The 26,052-nt window shown below is 36.6% G+C and overlaps 1 protein-coding gene across 1 annotated transcript in view; it reads right to left on the bottom strand.

The window, feature by feature from the left end:
• LOC114123321 (zinc finger SWIM domain-containing protein 5-like) overlaps nt 1-19,184 on the bottom strand; it is a 56,881-nt gene extending 37,697 nt beyond the window's left edge. The window contains exon 1 of the mRNA XM_050204903.1: nt 18,102-19,184. Within this exon, the coding sequence (XP_050060860.1) occupies nt 18,102-18,510 (409 nt within the window). The 5' untranslated portion in view covers nt 18,511-19,184. The remainder of the gene's footprint in view (nt 1-18,101) is intronic.
• Between the last annotated feature and the right edge of the window lie 6,868 nt (nt 19,185-26,052).

Below are 26,052 nucleotides of genomic sequence, written 5' to 3'. Positions count from 1 at the left end.
GATATTCGGGCCAACAACGCCCGATGCCAAATATTCACAAAGTATGTCTGGAATAGGAGCCAAAAAGCTTTAAATATACGATGGTTCCGTTTGTTTTTGATCGGGAGACTTTTGAAGGATGTGGCACGCGCGGCGAATATACGTGTACCTAAATATACGAAAAACGCCGAACACGTATACATAGTATACGGGCTCGAAACAACACTCACCCGAAGACTTAACAACCCCTTCCCCACTTAATTTCGCCTGCACAGTGCCCGCGGAGAAGTAAGATCCGTAATTCGAAGATGCACATACGAATATAATATATAATTTTATTGAGTGATAAAACAAGTCGACTATAACGAGTATGTTCACGCTGCCTGTATACACAAATGTTCGTTTATTTTCAAGAAAAATATAGTTTATAATTATTATAGAAATATAGTCGTTATATAACAATATCACAACCCAGCAGAACTAATTGCGCATTTTTAAATGTTGTAAGTCATAACACTTATAACGTTATATAGTGGTTCGACTTCAGACACAATAGATACATATGCAGTATAATAGTATCTTGAGAAAGACAATGCGAATTACAGCTTTACATTATACAGAAGACGGACGAAGCGAACCGGTGCGGAACGCATTAATTTGGTAGCACCAGATAAAAAACATGGTGGCCGATAAGGATTTTTAACGACCGTTAAATTTGCAAACTGAGCCAATATTTTAAGATTGCCAAGACGTATCATTCATTTTTTGGCCGAATTTCTAGCTCCAATAGCGCGGCCGCGCGGGTACTAAATGCAGGGTATAGCCAATTGGTAGTTTTCGTGATGTGTATGAGACAACAAGCACACATGCGATCTGATAGAAGATTCAAAATAAATGTGAATAGGTATAATATCACAGAACCATTTTATTATCACACCAAACCTTTGAAACTATACTTAACAATTATTTGTTCGCATACAATCGCTTCTTCGCTTCATAACTTTGTTTTTCTTTGTTTAAGTACTATTAAATAACTGTATATATATTTAGTTATTTTATTTTGTAGATAAATACACAATATAAAATAAAAATTAATATAACGTATAGATGTGTTCTATAGTAGGTAGTAATTTAACACATATTTTGTAAATAAAATCGAAAGAATATCATTCATTAGGTACAGCAATTTGTGAAGATATTCGTTTTGATAGTGTGCGTAACAACACTATAAGTTCTTAAACTATTTCCGGACAGTGTAATTGATACATTAGTAACGCCAAAAAGAAAGTCGTAAGACACTTGTACAAATAATAGGTACCCATACAGTCGATTTTCGTACAATGCAACGCAGCCATGTATAAGAATATAACATAATATATATTATTATATTATAGTACTAACAAGTTTTTCTATCTTATTTTACATTATGTATTATAATATAATTGTCCGTTTCGTGGCGATTAAAAAAATCATTTCACCAAAATATTCTACAATAGACTCAAATACGGGGATAGGAAATATGGCGGAGAAACGCGTGTTTCGCAATTACCTCGTTACAAATGGCGAACAAAAAAAAAAAAAAAAAATCGTATAAAAAATACTGTTTTGCCCGTATCAAAACAATATTAGCACCAAAAAACTTGATGCCACACACACTACAAAATCGATGTCAAGACGATGGTGTATAATATATTAAGTGTGGAACGCAAGAGGAGAACGGCTGTCGCACACAGTCGTCGAACAGAAAAGCTCTAGACGAAAAAGTACACGACGATGCTGCATAATTTAACGCGTACGTACGCTGTGTCCAAACGATATTATTATCGTCATCATTCACGTCCGCCGATCGATAAACGGACACGCGCGCGTCGGATAGAAAGAGGCGCGTATGCAATATATTATTATTATAACAATGATGTCGTACTCGTGGAGCCGGGAGACCTATGACCGAGCACGTTCGCGGCTCGGCGAGGGGGCGAAGAGCGTATAATCAAAATATCGTTGTTATTTTTAATATATTATTATTATAAATATAAATAAATTAATATAAAACGCGAGAGTGGCGCGGTGGTGCATATAAACGTGTTTCATATAGGAACGATAGAGAACAAAAAAAACATAATAATAATAATAATATATGGCATCGTCCTGTATGGTATTTATTTTTTTTTCGCTCATAGTATAAATAATAACGAACAAACGACACACACAACACGTGTGCTCTACGCCCCATCTCTACGCTTACACATATACAAAAATAATAATAAAAAAAAAAAGTGATCTCCTCACCCCCGTCCCTTACGACCCCCCCCCCACCCACCACCCATCACATGACCACCGCCCGAAAGAGCACACACACAGTGTATAATATTATATTATATGATGACGATCGGCCGAACGGGATGTGTGCAGTTCGGCGCGCGCGATCGTCGACGGGGCGAGTATACAGTTCGATAGGGGTCGTTATGGATAACTTTGTGTCGGCGGCGAGCGGGGGGGAGCGCGGAGTGAGACGATAAATTAGAAATGACTATTAGGCCGCGGGGAGGAAATTTACATGAAAATCGCTGGCGGCCTGCCGCCGCGCGTTCACGTGTGCATTCGACTCGGATCGATGCGCGTTGCGCGCGCGTGTGTGCGTGAGCATATAAGCCGCGCGAGCTAGCCAACAGGGGATGAATCACCATCGCCGAGTGCGCGGCCTGCGGACGACAGGCACGACACGACCACCACCGCCGCCGCTGCTCTGTGCGTTTTTTTATTTGTATATAAATATATATACGTAATGCGTGTGTACTTTGGTAAGTGGGGCGGCGGACGGACAAAATGGGAAAACTGACGGTTGTTTCGTGGGGGGGGTGGGGGCAGAAAAAACCCCTACAAACGGTGCTGATAGTCGTTGAGCGAGAGAGGTCGTTGAACGCACGCGCCAAATATTGGCCGCCGCCGACCGAAATGTCAGTTGTTCCTCCGATATAATATACACGGCGACTCGGTGTCGAGACGACGACGCGGCTGTATATTTTTCGCGGTCACGTGACACGGAAACGTACGCGACGGACGACGACGACGACGACGAGCGCCGTGCCACCGCCGCCGCCGCCGCTCCGGCACGCAGAATGTGGTGGCGGCGGTGACAAAGTCGTCTTCTTCTTTACCATCGCTATATTATAATACTATATTATTATGATAAAATATAATGTATTATTCTATAATATTATGTTATCTCCATGCGTGCACCTAATAATATGATAAAAAAAAAATCGAGCATTTTTTTCTTCGCCGAAGACAACGCAATAGTTGTTTGAACTCGAAAAAAATGTATTTAAATATTTGTACATATCGTATAGTTTGACGTGTGATATACGTTGATAGCTATTTACATCATAATCTTTCTTTTTTTTAATAAAAAAAGTATGTTGTAATTTTATAAGAAAAAAAATACTAAAATATATCGTTTAAGTGAATCTAAACTTTAAATTATACAAAAAAAGGTTAACTGAAAAAAAAATGATAATTGTCTTGCATTTAAAAAAATCACCTTTTTTTTATTATACAATTAATTCTTATGAACTATAAGTGAACCACATCGAGTCCTTGTGAAAATAATTTAACACTAAACACTTCCAATACGTTACATAATATTAATTATACTAGCATGGTGTAACATAATATACTATAGTATTATAACGCACAAATGATTGTAAATTATAATTTTATTTTATTAATAAATCAATCCAACACTCAATTTCGTTTTTCGGACATTAGTATAGCTATTAGCTATATCATAAAAATAACCGCTATACCTACTCTTATAAATAATATTAAACCATACATGCTTATTATACATTCAATTATTATTCCTTTATCAGACTTGAATAGAAAAATATTTTGACAATTCTTGAAGAAATGGTGTACATAAAAAGTGTTTTTAGACAGACAAATTTGTTCAAACACTTATATTATGCAACTTCAATATTATAGATATTATTTTAATTCTGTGGAACATGATCGACAAATTGAGGAAATAAATGTCAGTATAGTCGGTAATTATGTATACATTCGCAAATATAACATTAAAAATTTAAACTAACTATACAGTATGTTTGTACAAAATACCACAAAATACTATTTAAATTCATTAAAAAATAATCATAATAACGATCGAATAATTACAACCCGTATCTTGTATTTGACATGAAAATAACAGACATAACTAAGGTTAAGCCGAATGCGAAACTGTCATAAATGTCATTCAGTAAAACGAGTATAATTTATGAAAATATGCTTACGGAACTATAATATGGGTGGTTTCTTTAAGAAGAATTTTAATATAATATCAAATTTCCAATATTCAATGACGGAATTCTACTTTTGAACACTATATTGCTATTCGCTAGACATTACAGTTAAATAGTTTAGAAAAACGACGAAACTCGATATAATATTAAAACCTATTATTTAGATATTAAATTGAAATAATGCCATTAAGATGATAATATCCCTAATATGCACGATAGTTAAAGGGTAATTCGATTTTAATTAAAACAGACTTGGAGCATTGGAATTAATCTGTAGCCTTACAAACAAAGTTTTAACGAGAAATAGTTAGAAATGAATTTGAACTACTAATAAATTACTTACTCTTATGCAGACATGAAAATTATGGTTTATTAAAGAAATACTGACATTTATATTTTAAATCTGGTACCTATAATAACATTAACATTTTAGTAAATTCAACTCAAAACACTTGACAAACAACATTTTAGATATGATGAAGTTACACTTATTGCAATCGAGTAAGTACTAAGTCTATTATTATACAATGAATTTGTTTCGTCAATTTGAAATAGTTAATTTACTAAAGGAAATAGTGAAATACGATGATCTTTCAATTCTTGAGTGTTACATTACATTTTTATTATATACTAACATTTTTATGTGAACAAGTGAACATTTTTGATAGTAGTAATCACAGCCTTGATTTTGAAGCAAATCTAATTATCTAATTAATAATAATAATGTGAAATACATCATGTTATACATTTTTAGGTTATCCCAAATCTATTTGGTATATATTATCAATTTAGTTTTTAACCAAGTATAAAAAAGAAAGAATTATAATATTTAACAAAAAAAAGGAAAAATATACACAGTATTTTAACGATGCATTGTTGTAATTTAACGATATTTACCTTTTTATATCCATGGTTATATATTTTATGATAAAATTATGATAAGAATTCTTGAATATTAAAATGTTTATTTTGTATAGCTATTAAAATTATACCAACATAATAGGAATTATAAGTTTATGTTGAGCACTAGTTATATACACTAAACATATTAATAAACAACTAGATAAATTAGTTAATATACGACTCTAAATTCTAATTAAAATAAGACGTTCTTATCCAAGGTCCTATACATTTGCTAATGTGCTTAGTGTCTTAGTTAAAACAGGAGGTTAGATGTACAGCATTAACCTACTATATTATCCTAATATAATAAATAGACTTGTTTTCAATTAAACAGAAAAATTAAGTATAGTTTTAAAACATAAATTATATTTAATTTAATTTTTTATGACTCAATTTCTAGAGATAAGTATTAATTTAATATGATATAGAAGAAATTGAAGTAATTTAATAGGTATGTACTGAATACTAACTACAATTTATATTTATACATACATAGTAATTAATTAATTTTAATAATCTTAAATTTGATTTAGGAATTTTAAAAATGTACAATTATTATGTTATTTAGTATTTACCATATACCCACTATGTTGTGTTTTAGAAAGTTAATGAAATGTACAGAGACCAATCATTATTGTAAAAGAAAAGTATAACTAACATGAATTAAAATATAAAAAGCAAGGATTTAATTTGACTTAAACTCGTAAATTTTAAACTATATGCGAGAGAATGTTTCAACCACTATTTCACAGTCAAGAAATATTGCATATAATTTTTGAATAATCTCACTGATCAAGCACTCAATCCTCAATACATTAGTTCAACACTAATGTAAATATGGATATTATTATAAATATCATAATATAAGATAAAATAAAACGATAAAATAATATTAATAAAAATAATCAAATGCATTTTATAATTTTATCATGTTTATTTTGTTAAGTAAATAGTTTAAAATCTTACACAATATTCAATTCGTCAAGAGCTGTAGGTATTATTTCACATAATATGCAAATTGTAAAAACAATTAATTAAATCATTAAATAAGTAGATACTACCTACCTAATACAATTTGTTTTATTTATATCACAGTATATTATTATTATTTTTTTAATAAATAATGTTTCCAAGTAAAGTATTTTTAGTTTATTAATTATTATGAGTAAAATAAAGATGACTATAGTCTGTTTCTGAGTATCAAAACTACAAAAATAATATTTTGTTTATTTTATATTTCGTTCAAATATTAAATCATATTTATTTATGTGTATATTACACATTTTTTTCCTCGTGGAAAAAAATCTTAAAAGAATTATACACTATAATTTATACAGTATGAGATTTAAAATCTATAAAAACAATAAGAGTCTTTTAGTACATTTTCAATAAAACAAAATAATTATTTTTTAAAAAATATTGATAATGACCGGATTTTAGAAACATAATATTAATCTAACTAGTATTAGGAATGTAACGAAAATCATAAGCCAAAACCAGTTTCCAAAATACTATTAAAAATATTTTAAAACCTTGTTTTATTTATTTATATTTGACTTCGGATTGATGATTTTATATTTAATACATAGTAATGAAGCAAAATAAAAAAATAGATAAATATTTATATAAATTAGGCACACGGGTATAATATTATCTTTTAAAACTTAATCCGATCGAAACGCATTTAAAATGCTAAACACGAAGCTGCAGATGAGATTTCGTCAGCGGTGGGCGTTTCAAATTTTTAATTAGTTGTTTAAACAGAATTACATTGGCACTCTAATCCCAAGAATAATATATTTCAATGGCCATTTTTTATCATCATAAATAAATACGAAAGCACGTATAATAATAATATATAGCTTTTATCCTAGCACTGTCATATTATGCAGCAGTGTGCGGCGTTCGCTACTTTTATAAACCCCACCAGGCAAGCCAACACAACACCGCACCGTCGGTTCGTTTTATTAGTCGGCGATTACATTATTATTATTTTATAACATATATAATATTATAATGGATTTGAATATATATAAGGACTGCGGCGCAGGACTGCACAAGTCTCTATAAACAAAGGAAAATCGATTTTTAATGAATCACTCTGTATAATATAATATAAATACAGAATGACATATCACGACATTGCGAAATAATGTGTTTTCACAACACCCCGCGCTGACATTATTGTGCATGTGTATTTATATATACGTACGTATACACATTAAAAGGAACCGCACACACACACACAATATAATATATTTAATACGCAGCTATATTATAATATAACGCCAAGCCGTAGCAGTCCTCCGCCGCGAGACGTGGCAACGCTGCGTGTCGCGTAAGCCCGGGCCGGGTCTGTTCGTCGCAGCGCATTATATAGTACCCTTTTAGTAATAAATAAGTATCGTATTATATGTATATAATAATAATAATATAGAAGTTTCCATTGCAGTATTATTATAATAATATAAACGTGCAAACACAGCCGTCGTCGTTTTATAATGGTCTGGTTTTATGTTAATGACGTGCGCCGCGCTCGCGCGTCTGTGCGTCTTTCTTAAAATATGTATAAAAATATTGTTAAACAAAAAGAACCGGTCCCGCGCCGAATGGCATGCTATGTACAAGTTCCGGTTAATGTATATTTATATATATGTGTGTGTGTGTGTGTGTATATTGTGTCTACATATACGCATAACGGATTTTTGCTCACCGCTTGTGCGCAATTTTTTTTTCTTTCCGGAAACGGATGTACGACCATCAATTTTATAACGTTCCAATTATAGTACAAATTAAACCAGAAATGGGTGTGTGTGTGTGTGTGTGGTGTGTGTGGTGTGTGTGGTGTGATGTGTTTTTATTAACGATATTAATACCAATAATAATCATTTTTGTTAGGTATTGCAGCAGCTCAAGGGCTGTAATATTATTAATACGACGAGACTATACGTAGAAAAATGACACGCCCACTTTGCGAACAGCTGAGCGCGTTATAGAATAATAGTTTTCGTTTTTATTTAATCTTTTCGCAGACATTCGTGATGTTTTAATTAAGCAACGTTTGAAGACTATAAACGATTAAACGAAAAAAAGTTTAAATGCCCGTGAGCAAGACAAAGAAAATACTTCTTATAATACATAACATACAAATAATGACTTAATAATCATACAATGTTACGAAGACGAATTTAGCGGTGACTTAACTATGGACAATGTTCATGGCCGTTCGAGAATTTAAGTGAAACTCTTGTACACGTTGGACGAGCAAGTGTCATCGAAGAACTCGATTCGTGAATAAAAAATGTTTTCCGGCAATATTTATTATATATTTCCCGGAATAGCAATTGTAAAAGGAAAGCGGGTTTATTTGATCAGTTTTATACCACTGTCGACATGCACAGTGGGACACGCAAACTTTAGCAATTTCAAGAAAATATCGAGTTTAGTCTTTCTGAAATACAAATTCCTCGGATTAACGTGTAAAAAAAATACATATAATAAATATATATAATGGAAAACACTTAGTTTTGTCGTCATCGTGTCACCGTCGCCGCTGACTGCTGTCGATTTGCATTTCATATAAAGACGAAAAACATTTTAAATTCCGAGTACACCTTTATAGTTTATAGGTATGTATACAAACACATCGAATCGTTTTATATCACTCGCTTTAGTTGTACACGTACCTAAACCCTAATGCCTATATTTCATATTTTTTAAGCAGTTCCCTATACCTCAAAATATGCATCACGTGAATGGTGAACAACAAATTTAAACGTATATTTATACAATTAGACGCGTGCATTAGCTCAAAAATTAATTTAATACATTGAATATAATCATTATATTTGAATAGGTATAACGGTGTGTATTATAATATGATACATTGAAATAAACCACCAATAGCGCATTACTGTACATTGTTCAAAAATAGTACACTTAAAATTGTAATTTTTTTTGTATTACAAAAACACTTCATTCAAAAAAGAAAAATCGTTTGATTCGTCATAGATTATTAATTAAATATAATTTACGAAATCCTACATGTTTTAGACAAAAATAGAAAACAAACAAATTCCAACAGAATCTTATGCAAATGATTCGACCTACCGTTAATAATAGACAAAACGTAGGTAGATATTTATTCAATGTACAAAAGGTATGAATTAGGCAACGAAGGAGTCTTCTTTCAATATTTACACGTATATTCTGAGTAAATGAATAAAACAAATTCCAATTTCAAAATGTCTTTTTTTATATTATATAATTTTGATTTATAGTGAACAATCGGACAATAGTAGTACAACGTCGTCGTTTCAGTATTAGTCGGTATTATTATTTTTTTTTTCCTTTTTATGTATGAACTCACAAAGAAAATAATAACAATAATACATTATGTAGTACAAAATTTGAGTAGATATTATTATTTTATTATTATTTTACGCACCATCGAGTAGAAATTTATAAGGTAAAAAAAATTATTTTTTGCTAACGTTCAGATCGCTGATGACGTGTACCTACGCTGTATGCGTAACAACTTATATTTTATTACACATAGGTATATCACTGAACCGAAGGAAAAATTCAAAATACTGAAAACATAATATAATGCATCTGTTGCCATTTATACAACACAGCAATAGTTTCCAGGAATGCACTGCACTCCCGCTGCTGTTGATGCTCACTCACGCACGCATACCCTTCGTCGGTTTTTGACGAAATGAAGGGAGTGCGCATTTCTAATAAGTTTTGCCGAGAGGGCACACTCGACTAATGTATATATAATATATATACTCAAGTCCGGAAGTTACCAATTACAAGTGGCTTTTGAACGGGACGACCACCTTACACTACCGCGTGCGTTACACTCGAAATACAAACTGACACATCGCGTATTTAAAAAACAAAACACATAAATGATCGCTATTCACTATAACAATACATTACGAGATATTCTACATAGTTACAATAGTTATGAGAGTCGTATATTAATTATTATCATATGATTATAATATTATTATCGTATTGTCGCCCGGCCCAAAAGCAATCTCCGAATGCTGTTTCTCTCCGCTCAAAGTGCGTTTACAATTTTTCATATATTATTATACATTTTATATTAACAAAGAGAATTTGAATATTTTTAATTATGTTAAGTGCCCCACTAATACTTTCCTGATAAATATTCAACATAAATTTACATTTAATGGTAATTCGTTTTTTTATATATATTATATTTTAATTCTTTTTTTTTTTTTGACCGAAACAAAAAGCCAGAATGAATAATAAAGCTTAGGTTTTAGCGAATAGATTAAAATAAATATTAAAAAATAAAACCTTGCGGACAGCGATGTGTAATTACGTGAAATAATAATAATATAATATGTACACCGGTGTTACAGAGCACTGCCGGCAAACACGGGAATTCCGTAACATATCGGTCCAGTGATCCACACGGCACACCGCCCACCGTGGTCACACACTTTTCACGCGTTGACGCTTTTTCAGTCATTTGTTCTTTACGCACCTTATACATACAAATGCAATTTCAGTGAGGACATTTCAATACGGGTGACGGTTGTAGGGTATGGGGAGAGTTACTGTTATAATTGAGAATTGTTTATTACACTTGCGTGCTTTCAGCGATTGCGTATAATATTATGTATAGCAATATTACACAATGTAGTGTTTAACACGAACAACGTTTTTGGTTTTTTTTTTTTTTACAAGCCCCCTTAACAATATTAAGTTTTAAGGCTATTGAAATTATTTTTCTATACGGGTTTTGAGTGTAACATTATTGTAGGTACGCATAATAATAGTGATGGTCGATATTTCATCGGCGAACATTTTAGGTTTGATACGAGAAATAATGGTTGCTTATTAAAATATTAATTATATAGTTGAAAAGTAAATTACATGTAAAAGACGATATTATTTTGATCAAAAATTGGTATTTGTTGTTATTTAATAGTATTTATATTAGTTCCCCGATACAATCACGCCATGAACTTTTTATAATCATATATTGTGGCTCATTGTGCAAATGTTGTAAAGATCAAATGATAAAATAATCATAATTTTAAACCTATAAGAGTATGACTAGATATTAGGTTTTTTCAGAGTTCAGTTTTGTGTAAATGCACACATCAAACTTATAAAAATTACCTATGTCGTATTAAAATATTTGGAAAAAACTAGTCGTCCTGGATTCGATCGAAAATTACTGCAGTTTTTCACGCAAAACCTTCAGAAATCGAATAAATCAAAAACAATTTTGTTTTTGGTAACCCACATAATTCTTCTTTATTTTCCTTGATAAAATATAATATTATTTTAACTTCTACACGCGCAGTTTACAAATTATTTATTAAAAAACTATACAAAACTTGCTGACTATATTTCGTCAATAACAATGTGTGGATCGCAAAGTGTCCCACTCGAAACGAAAAAAACTGCGGAATTAGCCGAACGACGACAACTACGGTCCCAGTTTCGGAAAATATCGTCTCATCGTTTGTGAATTGGCGACGTCGACGTCACGATGTATATAATATTATATATATATATATATAATATGTATAATATAACCTAGATAACGCGTATGTATATACGACGACGCCGCCGCCGATGCGGACTGGTTATCGTCGGATAGAAAAACGAAACGAGTTTTTATTCATTTTTTTTTTTCTGCGTTATTTTCGTCCGGTCTTCGTTTTCGCGTCCGCCGCCGTCGTAGGTATATAATGAACGTACACACATAATAATAATAATAATATAAATATTACGTTCATAAATAATATTATAAACGGTGCCGCGCGTACACGCGTTACATACACGGCGGCGGTCGGAAGCGTCCGAGTGGAAACGACGGCCGAGAAAAACGTTCGCGCGACCGGTCGGTCGTGTTTTTCGGGGCGCCCTGTATGACGCGTACTCACACGCACGGACATGTGTTGCCGCGACCGGTGCCGCCCGCGTGCCAGTGTGTGCGAGACGGTTCGGTTTCGTGTGTACGTACCACACACCGTAATAATAATAATAATAAAAGAGACGAGTCCTACTGACGGCGGCGGGGGGGGAGAGGATGGCGGCGGCCGAAAGAGATTACGCACGCACGCACGCGGGTAACGGGAAGAGGAGGAGCGAGCCGCGGCGGTGTCTGCTGCCGCCCCTGAAACGCGTTCTCTGAACCGCGTGCGAGTGCGACCGCTAATACACGTGTGTGTGTGTGTGTGTGTGTGTATAATTCCAATCTCGTTTTCGTGGACGGGGTACACCGCCCGCCGGCGCTAGACCGCGTGTGTGTGTGTGTCGGTGTCGGCGGTGTTCATATATACGCGCGCCCCCCGGCGTCTTTACACTCGCGCACGCACGCGACGCCGACCGACCGCTGTCCGTGTACACACACAGACGTCGTGTAGTAGTAGTAAATAGTAATAGTAATAGTAGTAGTAGTAGTAGAAGTAGTAGTAGTAGTAGTAGTAGTAGTAATAGTAGTAATAATAATAGTAATGTTGTAGTAGTAGTAACAGTGCGAGTGCGCGTGCGTGTGTCGTCGTCGCCACCGCCGAGTGGTTGCCACGTTGCCGATCGGAGCGCGTTGCCGAGAGAGCGCCGAGCGGTTTTGTGGGAAGGGTGGACGGCGCGGCGACGAGAAGGGCTGCTTATACACGACGCGGTGGCGACGGCGTTTTCCTTAATAGCCGTGTGCTCTTCACTCCCACCGGAGGATCCACTGCCCTCCCCCGCGAGGACGACGACGACGCGAACGCCACGGTACATATTTATATACGAGATGCCCGCGCTACGGACACGACCCGCGACCACTACCACCACCACCACCACCCTTCATTTCACCGATCGACAAAATCTTTTCCAGTTGTACTATCCCGCGACCCGAACGACGATTTCTGTTAAATATAATAATATTGTGTTTGTCTGCGATTTTGAGCACCCCTGACGGAGAACTACGTGGGGCAGGTGTGTGTGTGTTTGTGTGTATGTATTTAATACTGCAGTCAGCTGCCGCTCGGAAACCACTTGGAACCCGTCGAGACCGCACCGCTCGGTGGCGGACGCCAGTATAGATTTCTCGGTTAGATAATGTCCGGCAGTCTTTAGAAAATATATCATTCGATTCTTCGGAGTCTCGCAAGTTCGATCTATAACGAGCGACCACTGTTATGCTTATATGCACGACGCAGCGATGGCGTTGTTCCATCTGCCAAAACCGCATTTTTGAACCCATGTGGTTAATGACGATGACGCGCGGAGGACCGAGGGTCGTCTCAGAAGGAAATTGGTTTCTTCTATTTCTTTCTTTTCTCTCTCTCTCTCACTCTTCACCCCCTCCTTCTCACTCACACGACAGTCGGTTTACAGACGTCGTCGAGAGTACCTATACCAAATTTCGGGGGAAAAGAAATATACGTAAAAACGGTTTTTGTGAGGTAAAGACTGTCGGTTGGCACCCTCGGTAAAATAAATAACAAATATTTCACACGCAGCACCGTTGAAATCGGCATCTTCGGCAGCAGCCCCCACACGATCGTCGACGAGGGTGTTGGCCATAGAGCGAAAACAATGGGGTTCGTCGTCGCGTGGGGTGGCGATAGGGACGGACAATTGTGTAGTAGGCAGTAGCGTACACATGGAGGAGGAGTGAGAAAAAGACGTTTGCTGCGCGAATATTGGCCCCGGCAACGCATTCGATTTGTTCGGTTGTTACCTCTCTCGCTCAATTCAACTCTTCTCTCTCTGCATGCACACACTGCACATGGCGCGACTGCCAAAATCTTTGTTGCTTTACTATCAACGCACCCCACAAAACAATTTCATATTATTCGGAAACTATAAGAAAGAACAGTATATTAAAAATAATATATTACTACATACGAGCACTAAGATAATATGGACAACGATATATTGACCATCATTAGAATACTACCCAAGTGCTGTATAATATATACCATATTATTGAACAGCCTGCAGCATCGAATAAGAGTGATGATAAATCGATTTACCGATGTCTAGGGTTTATATGCGTCGATCACACCACAAAGATACGTTTTATTTAATTTCAATATGCTATATACATTCAGTATACACATCCTGTTCTATACACGAAGTTGGTGTATGCTGTTAGTGCTACACCTATTATAAAACAATAATTATACGCGCCCGGCGCGAGTTATTCAACACCACCCTGTCGCGTATATTATAAGAAACAATATAATGTAAGGTTTCGTATTTTAGTCGTATAATAGACTTCCTACACAACACACATAATATCATACTGGCCGTATTTTATTCTTTCGTTCAGCTGCTGCTGCAGCACGTATGAAATCCCTTTTTAAGAAACACAAAACTGATTCTTTGTTCAAAACGACGCCATCTTGTTTACGAACAAAAAATGAAAAAAAACACGTTTCGCGGGATGTGCAAAGATAATAAATTAATAATTTTTTTTTAAATCTTACCTCTTCAGAATACAGAAAGGGTTGTCGACGAAGCAAGAAATTGTTTTTTTTCCATTACGACTTAAGCGAAAATTAATAGTAACTATACTAGTATATTGCGTAATGTGCAATGTGCATAATTGAAAAGTTGAATAAAAATAATTAGGCCAATTGGAGATAAAAATAAAATACAGATTATTCTCTGCGTACATTAACCGAGAAATATAATATATAATTCATGCAAAATAAATTCGCACGTGTCAAATTTTACGAGTAAAAATGAACATAATAATAGTCATACGAACTTATCAAGTTTGATTTTAATAGTACGAGTCACGTGGTCAAGATATTGTGGAACGACGTAATGGGCGATACGTCGCCGTGCACTACTTATCTCATTAATTGTTATTGTTTAGTGGTCAATCACTATCATATAATAGTGTCATTCTTTTTTTAAATGCCGACGACCTGGGCGATGTCCCATACGGCCATCGGTTATCAACGATGCAACGCTGTTGAATTTTCGCGATTATTTTATTTTTAATATACGATTTATCTTATTGATGTTGCGACTTGCAATCATCTGGATCAATACACGCGAAAGATGAACATACAAACTGTGGTTACGTCGCAGAACGCATGTTGAAATAATAATAATGATTCAAACTTTTGTTTGTCAATGCAGCGGCGGCATACAATACCTACGTGAGTATATATTATATAATATATATAATATATATATGCGTAACTATTGTTATATTGGAAACGCGATGACGCCAATTGTTTGTTTTTGGACAAAGATAATAAAAGGAGAACCCTCTAGTGGCAAAGCGGCGGTGGTAGAGTGCTGTTCTGCAAAAGAGACTATACGCGCAGGAAAAAATATTTGTTCAGGTTTAGCCAAGGAGGGCGAAAAAAAAGGTCTAATATTAATCGTAATAAAAACTATACACATCCAGTCATCGCATATCAACAACAGCAGTAGCACAGCCACGGGTTTGATACGTTCAGAAATTTTAAAACTGACGAGGGTGTAATTATAATGATGAAATGGCGAAAACGTCGAATTTTTCCATTGTACATTTATTATACTTCCCTTGACTTTTTCGCTAATTCATTGGTTTTAATATTGTCAATCCCGCAGGATAAGAGAAACGATTCAAACTATATATTATTATACAATAACAATATAAAAGAATATAAAACGCATTCTGTTGCGTATACGGGCTCCTACGCGGTCATCCTACTTTATAATATTATGCTGCTGGTACCTATACAACACTATGACGGTCAGCCAAGGCCCTCTTTTATCGCGTTATTCAAGTGTGTGACGCTTCCCTTCTCCTTTATCCACAACCTCAATTCTTGACGAAATAAACGACGGGACAAGGGTTTTGCCAATTGGATGTGAATAGAGTTAACTAATTGAAAAACATCATCCAAGATGGACCGCGATTGATTAAAATACGTATCTGAATATATAAGTGTAACGTCACTAATTATTGTTACATATTATTAAAAATTAATCATTTTTAAAATGTTTACAATAAAATAAAATATACTATTATAATATTACCTATAATAATATTAGAACTTAGAAGTATTTACAAGTAAGGGCACTTGGAAAAACACGAATTTATCGTGCTTCCGGAAAGACGATCAGACCAATGCTCATCTAATGGGAAATGTACGATAAGCTACGGAGGCGGTCGAGAAATCGTCATGATGCATACCGGAAATTCCTGAGGTCCGTTCGCAGCCTGAGGCGGTAGCGGCCTTCGCCGTCGACCACGCGGTTCGCGCCGGGCCACGTACGTTTCGACCTAGCCGGTTATACTCGACCTGCGGCGATCCTGCGAGATTTTTCCACGCGCTTTTGGCAAACTTCCAAATAATATTACGCTCTTTTATAAAGTTGTTGCTCGTCCCTCTAGGACTCTAGGTAATCGTTAAGATATTTTTCCAATTCGGCAGTTGTATATTATGGTATTATAATAATAAATAATACATACTTTCTACACGCACGTCACACTTGCGCCCGGAGCGGCGTGTGACGTGTGCGTGCGTGTGAAACGCGGCAGAGACTACTGCAGCAAAATTATTACGATGACGACGATGGTAATAACTAATAATAATAGACCAAATTTGCACATTAGCATTTTCATGAATATATACAGTTGGCGGTGGGCTCGCAGAATTAACGACGTACTTGTATAAATATTTAAAAACGAAAAATATTTTTATATTAGTTATTGTAATTTATTTTAATTCGTATTCTCGGGAGGATAGGAGTGAATGAGTAATCGGGAGGATCCGCAACAGCGGGCGAGAGGAGGCTCGATAATAATAATTACCGCGCGCGCCTATGTGTATCGACGTTTCCCTCTTCACCTACCCCCCTACCAATCATAACGCGCTTTTGAATAATGCATATCCGCCGGAACACCTGGTGGTGGTGGAAGCGGTGGAGGTAGTGTGGTCGCGGCGACGGTGGCCGCGCTTCCCGTCGACGACGATCGTATTATAATATTATCATCGTGACGAATAAATATACGCTCGCGACAGCGACGAGCAAGCACACGTCACGGCTATCGCTCGCTCGTTCGCCATTTACCAATTTTTTCGTTGCCCGTTGTGACTGCACACAATCATTATTATTATTGCATAAACACACGGTGCGGCGACTGCGGACAAACGGAAGAGAGAGAGATACAGAATAAGAGAGCGAGAGAGAAAGAGAGAGAGCGAGGCTAATAAGAATTTGAAATGAGGTCCTCCTCCTCGACGGGGTTGAATTTCCCCGGACGTGCCCCGCATGCATTTTACATAATTCCGTCGGCTATTAGATCAATATGACGCGGGTGCGTGTGTATCCCCCACACGTATAATACATATCTACGTATATAACATGTGTGTGTATATTATACGACGACGACGACGACGCGCACACACACACATACACGCGCCGCCTCCCTCTCGCGGAGACCGTTTAACCCGCGCACCACAGCCGTTGTCGACCATCCTCCTCGTCGATCCTATTACTACTATGTGCTACAATAATATGGTCGTTATACTATTACGTCTCGTGTGCGTAACCCTCGCAAAAAATACAAACATAAAAAAATACCAAACGATCGCGTTACACATTGGTGATTTTTTTTTTTTTTTTGATTTTTGTTTTATTTTTTTTTTTACTACCGACGACCGTGATCGGACGCCCGTGTCTGTTTTTCCGCCCCCGTCGGCGCGGAGATTAACTATGATACGCCGACGACGCGGGGGCGGTCTATCCGCTGCGACCACCGTGCAGGTGACTATTATAGTGAAACGGTCATTATACGACGCGCTCGGTATCGTATGGATCGCTAAAATTGATTTATCGATCGATATCCGATAGTTTATACATCTTAATATCTAATATAATTATAGTAGGTGCGTAGACCATCGAGTTTGTACTCACCGACTTGCAGCACCCGGTCCACGCAACCGGTCTCCAGGAGCTTGAGCCCTTTGTAAAACGACAGGTTGCTCTGTTCTGAGTTTTGCGACGAAGAGCTGGCCTGCGACACGCGTATCAGCGACGAGTACATGAATATGTCGCGCTCGTTGCGCGGAAACGACCAGTAGATGATCTGTCGCTGCACCGGTTCCGGTATGCGATTGTACCGTTCCTCGATCCGTTGGAACGGTATGTTCTCGGCTACTATCCGGGCGGTGATGTCCAACAGCGAGTCGGGCGACCGGAGCACCGCCGACCCGCCGGCCGACGACGACGACGACGCGCCGTCCGCGCCGCCGTCCCTGCAGCACGGCCGCTTGTTGGATACGCCAGCGCCGCGGCTGCAGCATGGCCGTTTGCATGACGCCATCGCTACGACGACAGCGGTGACGCTACGACGTTACTACGACGGCGGTGGCCGCTGTTATTGTCGCTTTTTCTGTTGTTGTCGCGGCGGCTTATGCTGTTGCTGCTGCTGCTGCTGCTTCTGTTGCTGACTACAACGACGGCTCCGGTGGAGATTCGGCGGACACGCATCACACGTACGCATACAAAGTGGGCAAGACGACGGTGGCGGCGGCGAGAGCGCGCGGCGCACAGAAGACTACGACGAGGGACTCGGCGGTCACGCGGACGACACTATATCCTCGGGTGGAGACTGCTATACAGAACCCGTCGCGGCGGCACACGGGAAACCAAAAACCGGACACGCGCACGCACTCGACGATATGGCGACAAAAAAAATATTTAAAAAAAAAAAACGAAACGAAACGAAATCGGAAAATATCGAGAGAAAAATCGCGACTCGTATAATTCACGACGAAAAAAAAATTTCACAGATCACGACGTACACATTGCGCGCACACACAAAAGCGATACGATACGGTACGATAGACACACATACGCGCGGCGGCGGCGACGAATAAAATAATGATATTATATTATATATACATATACACGCACGCACACGCCGCACACACACATGCACACACGTAACGACGAACTGGCCGCGCCCGTATCTCGTTGAACACTGAACGACGACGGTGGCGGCGGCGGCGGCGGTTCACCGTTGACGTTCCCCTCTCCGAGTCGCGGTCGCAGCGCGCGCCGCGGCGATCGTGTGTGCGTGTATGTGTGTGTGTGCGTAGTGCGTGTGATCGTGTGTATATGTTTACATGTATGTGTGTTGATGTGTGTGCGTGTGTGTGTGTGTGTGTGTGTGAGTGCGTGCGGGTGTGCACACCGCGAATGGCACGCGGCAACCACTATCGATACATCGCGCGGTCCACGCACAATCGATATCAATATAATAACATTATACGTGTGAGACGATGTCGTCCCCGACGGCTTTTTTTCCCCTTTTTTCCACGTACGCGATAATATAATTATCATTCGCCGCCTCCGCCCGGCACCGGCTGCCGGAGTGGCGGCGGCGGCATGACAACAACGCCGCGCGCCGCCGCCGCCGCCGCCACCGCCGACTCGGTCACCGCCGCCGATCAAAAATATCGCCAGAATCCTAAAAAGAACCGATCCGGCGGCGGCGCCCGTTTGGCGTTTAACGAAAAAATATCACTTGTTTTCCTCGTTTTCCGTTCGTTTCGAACAATATGAAAAATTAAACTTAAAAATACAGTCGTCGTCGTCCATCGGATGTAAATGTGTAAGGTAAACATTTGGCAAATGCTATCCCCTACCACCGCCGTCGACGACGACGACTAGTCGAAAACACCTGTGAACGGGATTATAGCTTTTACGCTCCGCATCCGCACCTCTCACCTACAGCCGGCGCCGCTCCGGAACACAAAGCCCGTGAGTTTTGGCACAGAGAATTCCGTTTCACCGACCCGCCACCACCGGTCGTTTGATCTGCCGAACTGTCGTTGTTCTGCCCGACCGTCAGTGGATAACTAGAATAATATTTTTTTAACACGACTAAAAAACAATATTATTCGATTTATGGGCAACGGCAACGGCGGTCACATTATTAGTGCGTCGGGTTTTCGCCAATCGTCAAAATACAAGACCTTCGAGAGTTTTTCACATAGTGTTTACGTCATTTTATGGCTAAATATTACACATGCGAATATTATTAGAGTTTCAACTACTATTACATTTCAAAAAAATTATTTTCGGAATAATTTTACACCGAAATGGTTAGTGGTTATCGTACAAGTATTTCGACCGCGGCTCAGCCTACGCGCATTGTGTGCATTTAATTTATCACGTTTTTTTGTTCACGTTCAACATAATAATAAATAGTTGTTAAATTGAATTGCTATTAAAGTTTATTTTTCCGTCGAACTACTGTATGACTGTAATTGTTATTATTCAGCGTGCATACACACTTGTACGGCTATCATATGGAAAACAAAAATTATGACTTTTCGTAGGTACTGGCAAAATACCCGAACGCATATTTCTTGATAAAAACAAAAGCGATTTGTACACCGGTTTCATAACGAGTAACGAGTAGGTATACTAAATATGATACAACTAAATCATTTACGTGTACAGTATTCGCAGTACTGCAAATTCCAAATAATCTAGAAATATACTTTGTACACTTAATAGTATATTATTATGGGTACATAAGTACATTATACCTCAAGTATAATATTATCATGAGAATAAATTTTATGGTACCTACTATCGTATTTATCGATAATATCGTAAACGTATACGGTTTATAATATTAATAATAATAATTCGCGATGCATTATTATAATAATAAATCCAAGACACGTATGTGCATTTTTCTTTGCCCCGTTTACTCCAAACGAAACGCGATCACATCAAATTCATAACCGTTCAGTCATCGTTGTTTCTTACGTTTTCTGATATTTTGTAAAACATAAGACACATCTACCGCATTAGACACGCTTAATACACTGTATTATATTGTACCCAATAGTTTTTCAAAAAGGCCGGAGAAGGGGAAACCAAATTTTTTTAACATATAAAATTTATAATATAATAAATTATGTCATCAATTGGTAATCGAAAGACATAGTCTACTACATTTTGCTTAATTTTTTATAATGTATACCTACATACAATATCAGCCATATTGTACAATCAGTGGTTTGCACCTTAAGAACTTTAAATTCTGTCAATCAATGGTAGGGGGTCTAGACTCGGACCCCTCTCCTTGGGTAGGCCGCTGATACAGCCCCTAAATTGTTATGTGTAGTAATAAAGGTGAAGTGAGAAGTACAGAACTTAAGAGTGTGCTTTAAATAATATTTTGTGTTATTATACACATATTTTAGATTTGGCCAATTTGGATCTATATGTATATACTGTGTACTGCGCGTAGTAGTACATACATTATTTGGATATTTTAGGGGCTGCTACAATATTATTACAATAATACATAATACAATAATACATAGTTATTCGAAATAAATCATACGATGTTTTGCACCTGGTTTCCTGGGTCACCTGATTTTACATCATGAGTCCGGCATGAGACTCCGTATTTTGGTTTTATGTTAAAGATTTTATACGCATCTATACATATTGTATATAATGTACCATTATTATTATCATAAAGCAAAAGGGAGCTGAAATTAGTGCAGTCAATTATAACGGATATTATGTATGAAATGAGTTAGAGTTATAATACTATAGAATATAGATGTTGTTCCTGTGACCAAGGGAAGCCACGTAGAACATTAATTATTTGTACCATTATATACATTTAAAATATTATTCATTTATTTAATCTTAATGTATCATAATGTTGCTCTAAATCTAGAAACTAAAAAAGATATAATTGAAATCGAATGAATCGTTTTGAATAACCCCGTGTTAAAATATACGTCATATTATATCGACAGTACAAAATATTTGGTATTATTATTACTGCAGTATTTTCGGAATCGAGAGGTAACGCGCTTATTCATTCGGCTACACTGCAACAACAGTATAATTACTAATTAGCACAATAATAATTTGCACACTCGTTCCGGACCGAAACGATCTGGTAATTTTCGAGCCTTCGAGGGGAACAATAATATCGTGCCTTCATATATTTTTATGCTGTAGGGTACCTCTACGGATTTAAAAACACCATGAGAATTAAACAGCACGCTCGCCGTAATGCACGCGGCGCGCAACTGTTGTTATCTCTCGGCAAAATCGACTAATAAACGTAGGAAATTATTTAAAGCCTCGTAATTTACTTTTAAACACACACGTCCATCACGCACACGCGCACATGAACACAGAATACACACACACACACACTCTCGCGCGTGGACTTATGTGCGACGAAACAACTTATACGTGCACGCCGTACAATAATCTTCTCTCGCATTATATTATTACTGTGCTTTGTTGAAAACAAATCGAACGAGTTGTGCGCAGCAGCAGCTGCAGCGACCGAGAAGCGTTCGCAATAATACGTACTATGTATATTACGTACACATTACACATACATATAGGGGGAAAACGACTAAAACGAGTAGTGCGACGACGGTATATAACTGAAAACCCGATTTGCGCGGACGTTAAATCTTAAGGGAAATGTGTGTGTTGCGATCGAGGAAAACGACAGGAACGCTGCCGGGTATATTTTATATTGTCCGGTTGCTGTAGTCGCACCGTAGTTTTCGAGAACCGAACTGTACGACGAATATAATAATATTATTAAATAACAATTTAAAAAAAAAAAAAAAATAGCAACACGGTGGACGGACAAATAAACAATAAAATCGCGTGATTTCCAAATAAAGCGATCGAGTTTTCTGTACGAGCAACAACGGTAGTGTAATAAAAACTAATAATATACTCGTATATTGTATAACGTCGTCGTATAATATTATACACCATAGAAGTTGCGCGCACACGTAGGCATAATTGGACACCTGCGCGATTATTGTGCAGTAGTTTTTTGCATCGCGTCCACTACTGCACAGCAGACAGCCATTGCATTACTTCTATTATTATATTAATATATTATTATTGTGTTGTGCAGAGTATCGCAAATAATTTACACTTCTCAGCTTCTTAGTCCGATTGTTGCGTCATGTTAGTCATCGAAAATGTTGACCGTATTGCCCGGTGATTTATGGTTTCAGAATATTAAAACGGAAACAAAGAATCATTTTTCGTTCAAGTTACCGAGACGATTAATGATTTCAGCGTATTTATATTTTTTTAACCTCACAATAGTCATAATATTATGGTATACGAGCGTCTTACTTAGCGTAGCTGAGGTGAGATGCAGTGCGTAATTATTAGTCGTAGACGTTTTGTAATTAGTCGTAAGATTTACGGGAACAGACGACGATGGCAATGCGAAAACACAACTTTTGTCCGGGAATTTCTTAATTTTATTTAACATTAAGCTCTGCCTCCGTTGCGATAAGGCCGCCGTAGTCGTAAATCCCTCGGCGGCGGGTCAGTTGACTTTTGCGCACCGCGGACAGAGTGGTGGTGCTGGCGGGTCGGTCTACACACGATAATTTATGCGGTAAACGTCCAAAGCGATTTATGTACCAGTATCGTACGTACACGAGACGGTGATGATGGTACATTATTGTGTATAAATAACATAATAATATTTTAACAAACCTCAGTAAAACCATCGGAAAATATACGGGACACACCCTTCCACAAACATACACATTTTGTCCAATTACACTGGATAAATTGATAGTTCTGAACCTTAATTTATTAGCAATTATAACATGAATTTTAGGAATTTGTTAATTCATCGATTCGAAACTATGGACACCAAAAGTAATTGGGGGGCAACGCTATAACTTCACACTGTCTTTATTGCTGTGTTCAAATTACACCAGCCAATCAACTATTACTGCAAATTATATTTACAAACTATTGAACTAAGCTCTATACGCTTACAATCGTATAGTGCAGTAATTTAGATAAATTGTGAGATGTGGCTAGTGTGAATAGTTGACCCCTCCTTTAGTTCTTAGGAAATTCCAAATTCGAAAAATTAGTTTACAATTATTTACAAATTAAGGTCAATAATTTACTATTTATCAGCTATTTTTTTTATAGTGTATTTTGGACAAAGTGGAAGACTGTAACTTCATACATATAAGTTCGCTTGAATAGTTGAATGAGATGGAATGATATAATACGCCACTATACCTAATACACACCTTTTGCATCTCTTTAATACATATAACTTGGCTTATTAACTTCTACCCACTTACATATTATATCACTATATCAAATAATATAGTCTAGTGCTCTCGATTTATACGCCATGACTGTTACGACCGCGAAATATTGTATTAGGGTGGGATGGGATGCATGGGTATTGCGTAATATATTAACAGAATCCAGAAACCATTATAATATGATCACAGTATTTATAGTATCATATTATATGATGCGCTGTTGTAAAATTTGTATACTACTTCATATATATGGTTCACATATGAAGTGGTATAATAGATTGGGATTAGTCAGTTACAACATAACAATTTTGGACTTTTTATGTCTTTACTGATATAGTCTATATAATTGCAGTATTTTATCGTGTTCGCCGTATGGTACATATAGAACACAGTATACTAAACAATAAACATTTTATTTAATATGCACAACAAATGCGCTAGTACACTTACGTATCACACGGCGTTATCATATCGTTCGGTCGGCATGGTGATTTTTTTTTATTTCATTCTTTTTTTTTTAGGACACTCATCCACGCGAATTCACTCCAAGGCCGCTGCTGCTTTACCTTTGTTTCATCGACCGTCGTGCCGTATTGTCACCGTATGCTATATTACAGCTTGGCACTCGCTATACACCAATCGCACACCGTTATCGAACTACTAATACAGACAAATAATATTATACGAGGGCACCTGGAATCTTAATAATAACAAATAAATAAAAAAAGTATACCGAGTGATTCAAAATGCACATTCAATACGTTGTAGAAATCTATTGTAATACAACGGCCTCAAACCTAGTAGTGTTTTTTCTGAATTAATTCTCTAAATATTTTTCCCAACAATAAATATATGTTATAAAATACAAACGAAAAAAAGAATATAGAAAATGTTACCATTCTCCCCAACACTGAAAATCTCACCCCCTCTCCAATTATTTGTACTCACACGGACAGTTTTTAATAATCATCGTTTTTAATAGACCATTATTATCTTGTAGACTGAGAATAGGGTAGTAATTTAAAAAGGTCGAATATTGGGGGAATTTCCTAGACGAGCGAAATTGTATGAAATTACAGCGAATACATATGGGAAATATTCAAATAGTAAAAAAAAAACTTTAAAACACGTGAACAAATAAAAAATACCTTAAATGGTTATATTATATGCTTATATAGTTATATAACTGCGGGTATTTTTCATGACCTACTTTTAAAAATTGATACTCTGTAAATTTACTTTAATATAGTATCAAAATTCTTTATTTAATAAAGGTAAACAATACAATTAAAAAGGTAAGGATTATTAGCTAGCGTAAACTGTAAAGCCAAATACATTTCTCATACTAGGAGTTCAAATATTGACCACATTGGATATTCAAATATATAATAATAATTATCATCGAACGATGTTTGTTATTTTGTTATTGCTTAAAAAATATATTAATCGTAGAAACTTGAAACATGCCATTATTATTTGAAACTTGAATTATTATTTTCTGTATGCAATTAAATATTTTGTCTATTTTTAAGTTATTATGAGTAGGTACATAAATGGCATTTAAAATTGTTTTTTATAAATGTTGATAAAAATGTTTAAGTTCAATCAAATAATGTTGTGGCGTTCTAAAAAAATAGAAAATAAATTAATCTAAAATTGTTAGAGATTTTTTAAGTTCTATAATTTTAATAATATTGCAGGACGAATAATGGTTTTTTTTTCTGTAACAATTTTAGTAATTATATTGTATTTCC

The sequence above is a fragment of the Aphis gossypii genome, chromosome 3 (genome assembly GCF_020184175.1).
Source record: "Aphis gossypii isolate Hap1 chromosome 3, ASM2018417v2, whole genome shotgun sequence".
NCBI lineage: Eukaryota > Metazoa > Arthropoda > Insecta > Hemiptera > Aphididae > Aphis > Aphis gossypii.
This window is presented reverse-complemented; position numbering and strand designations above follow the sequence as displayed.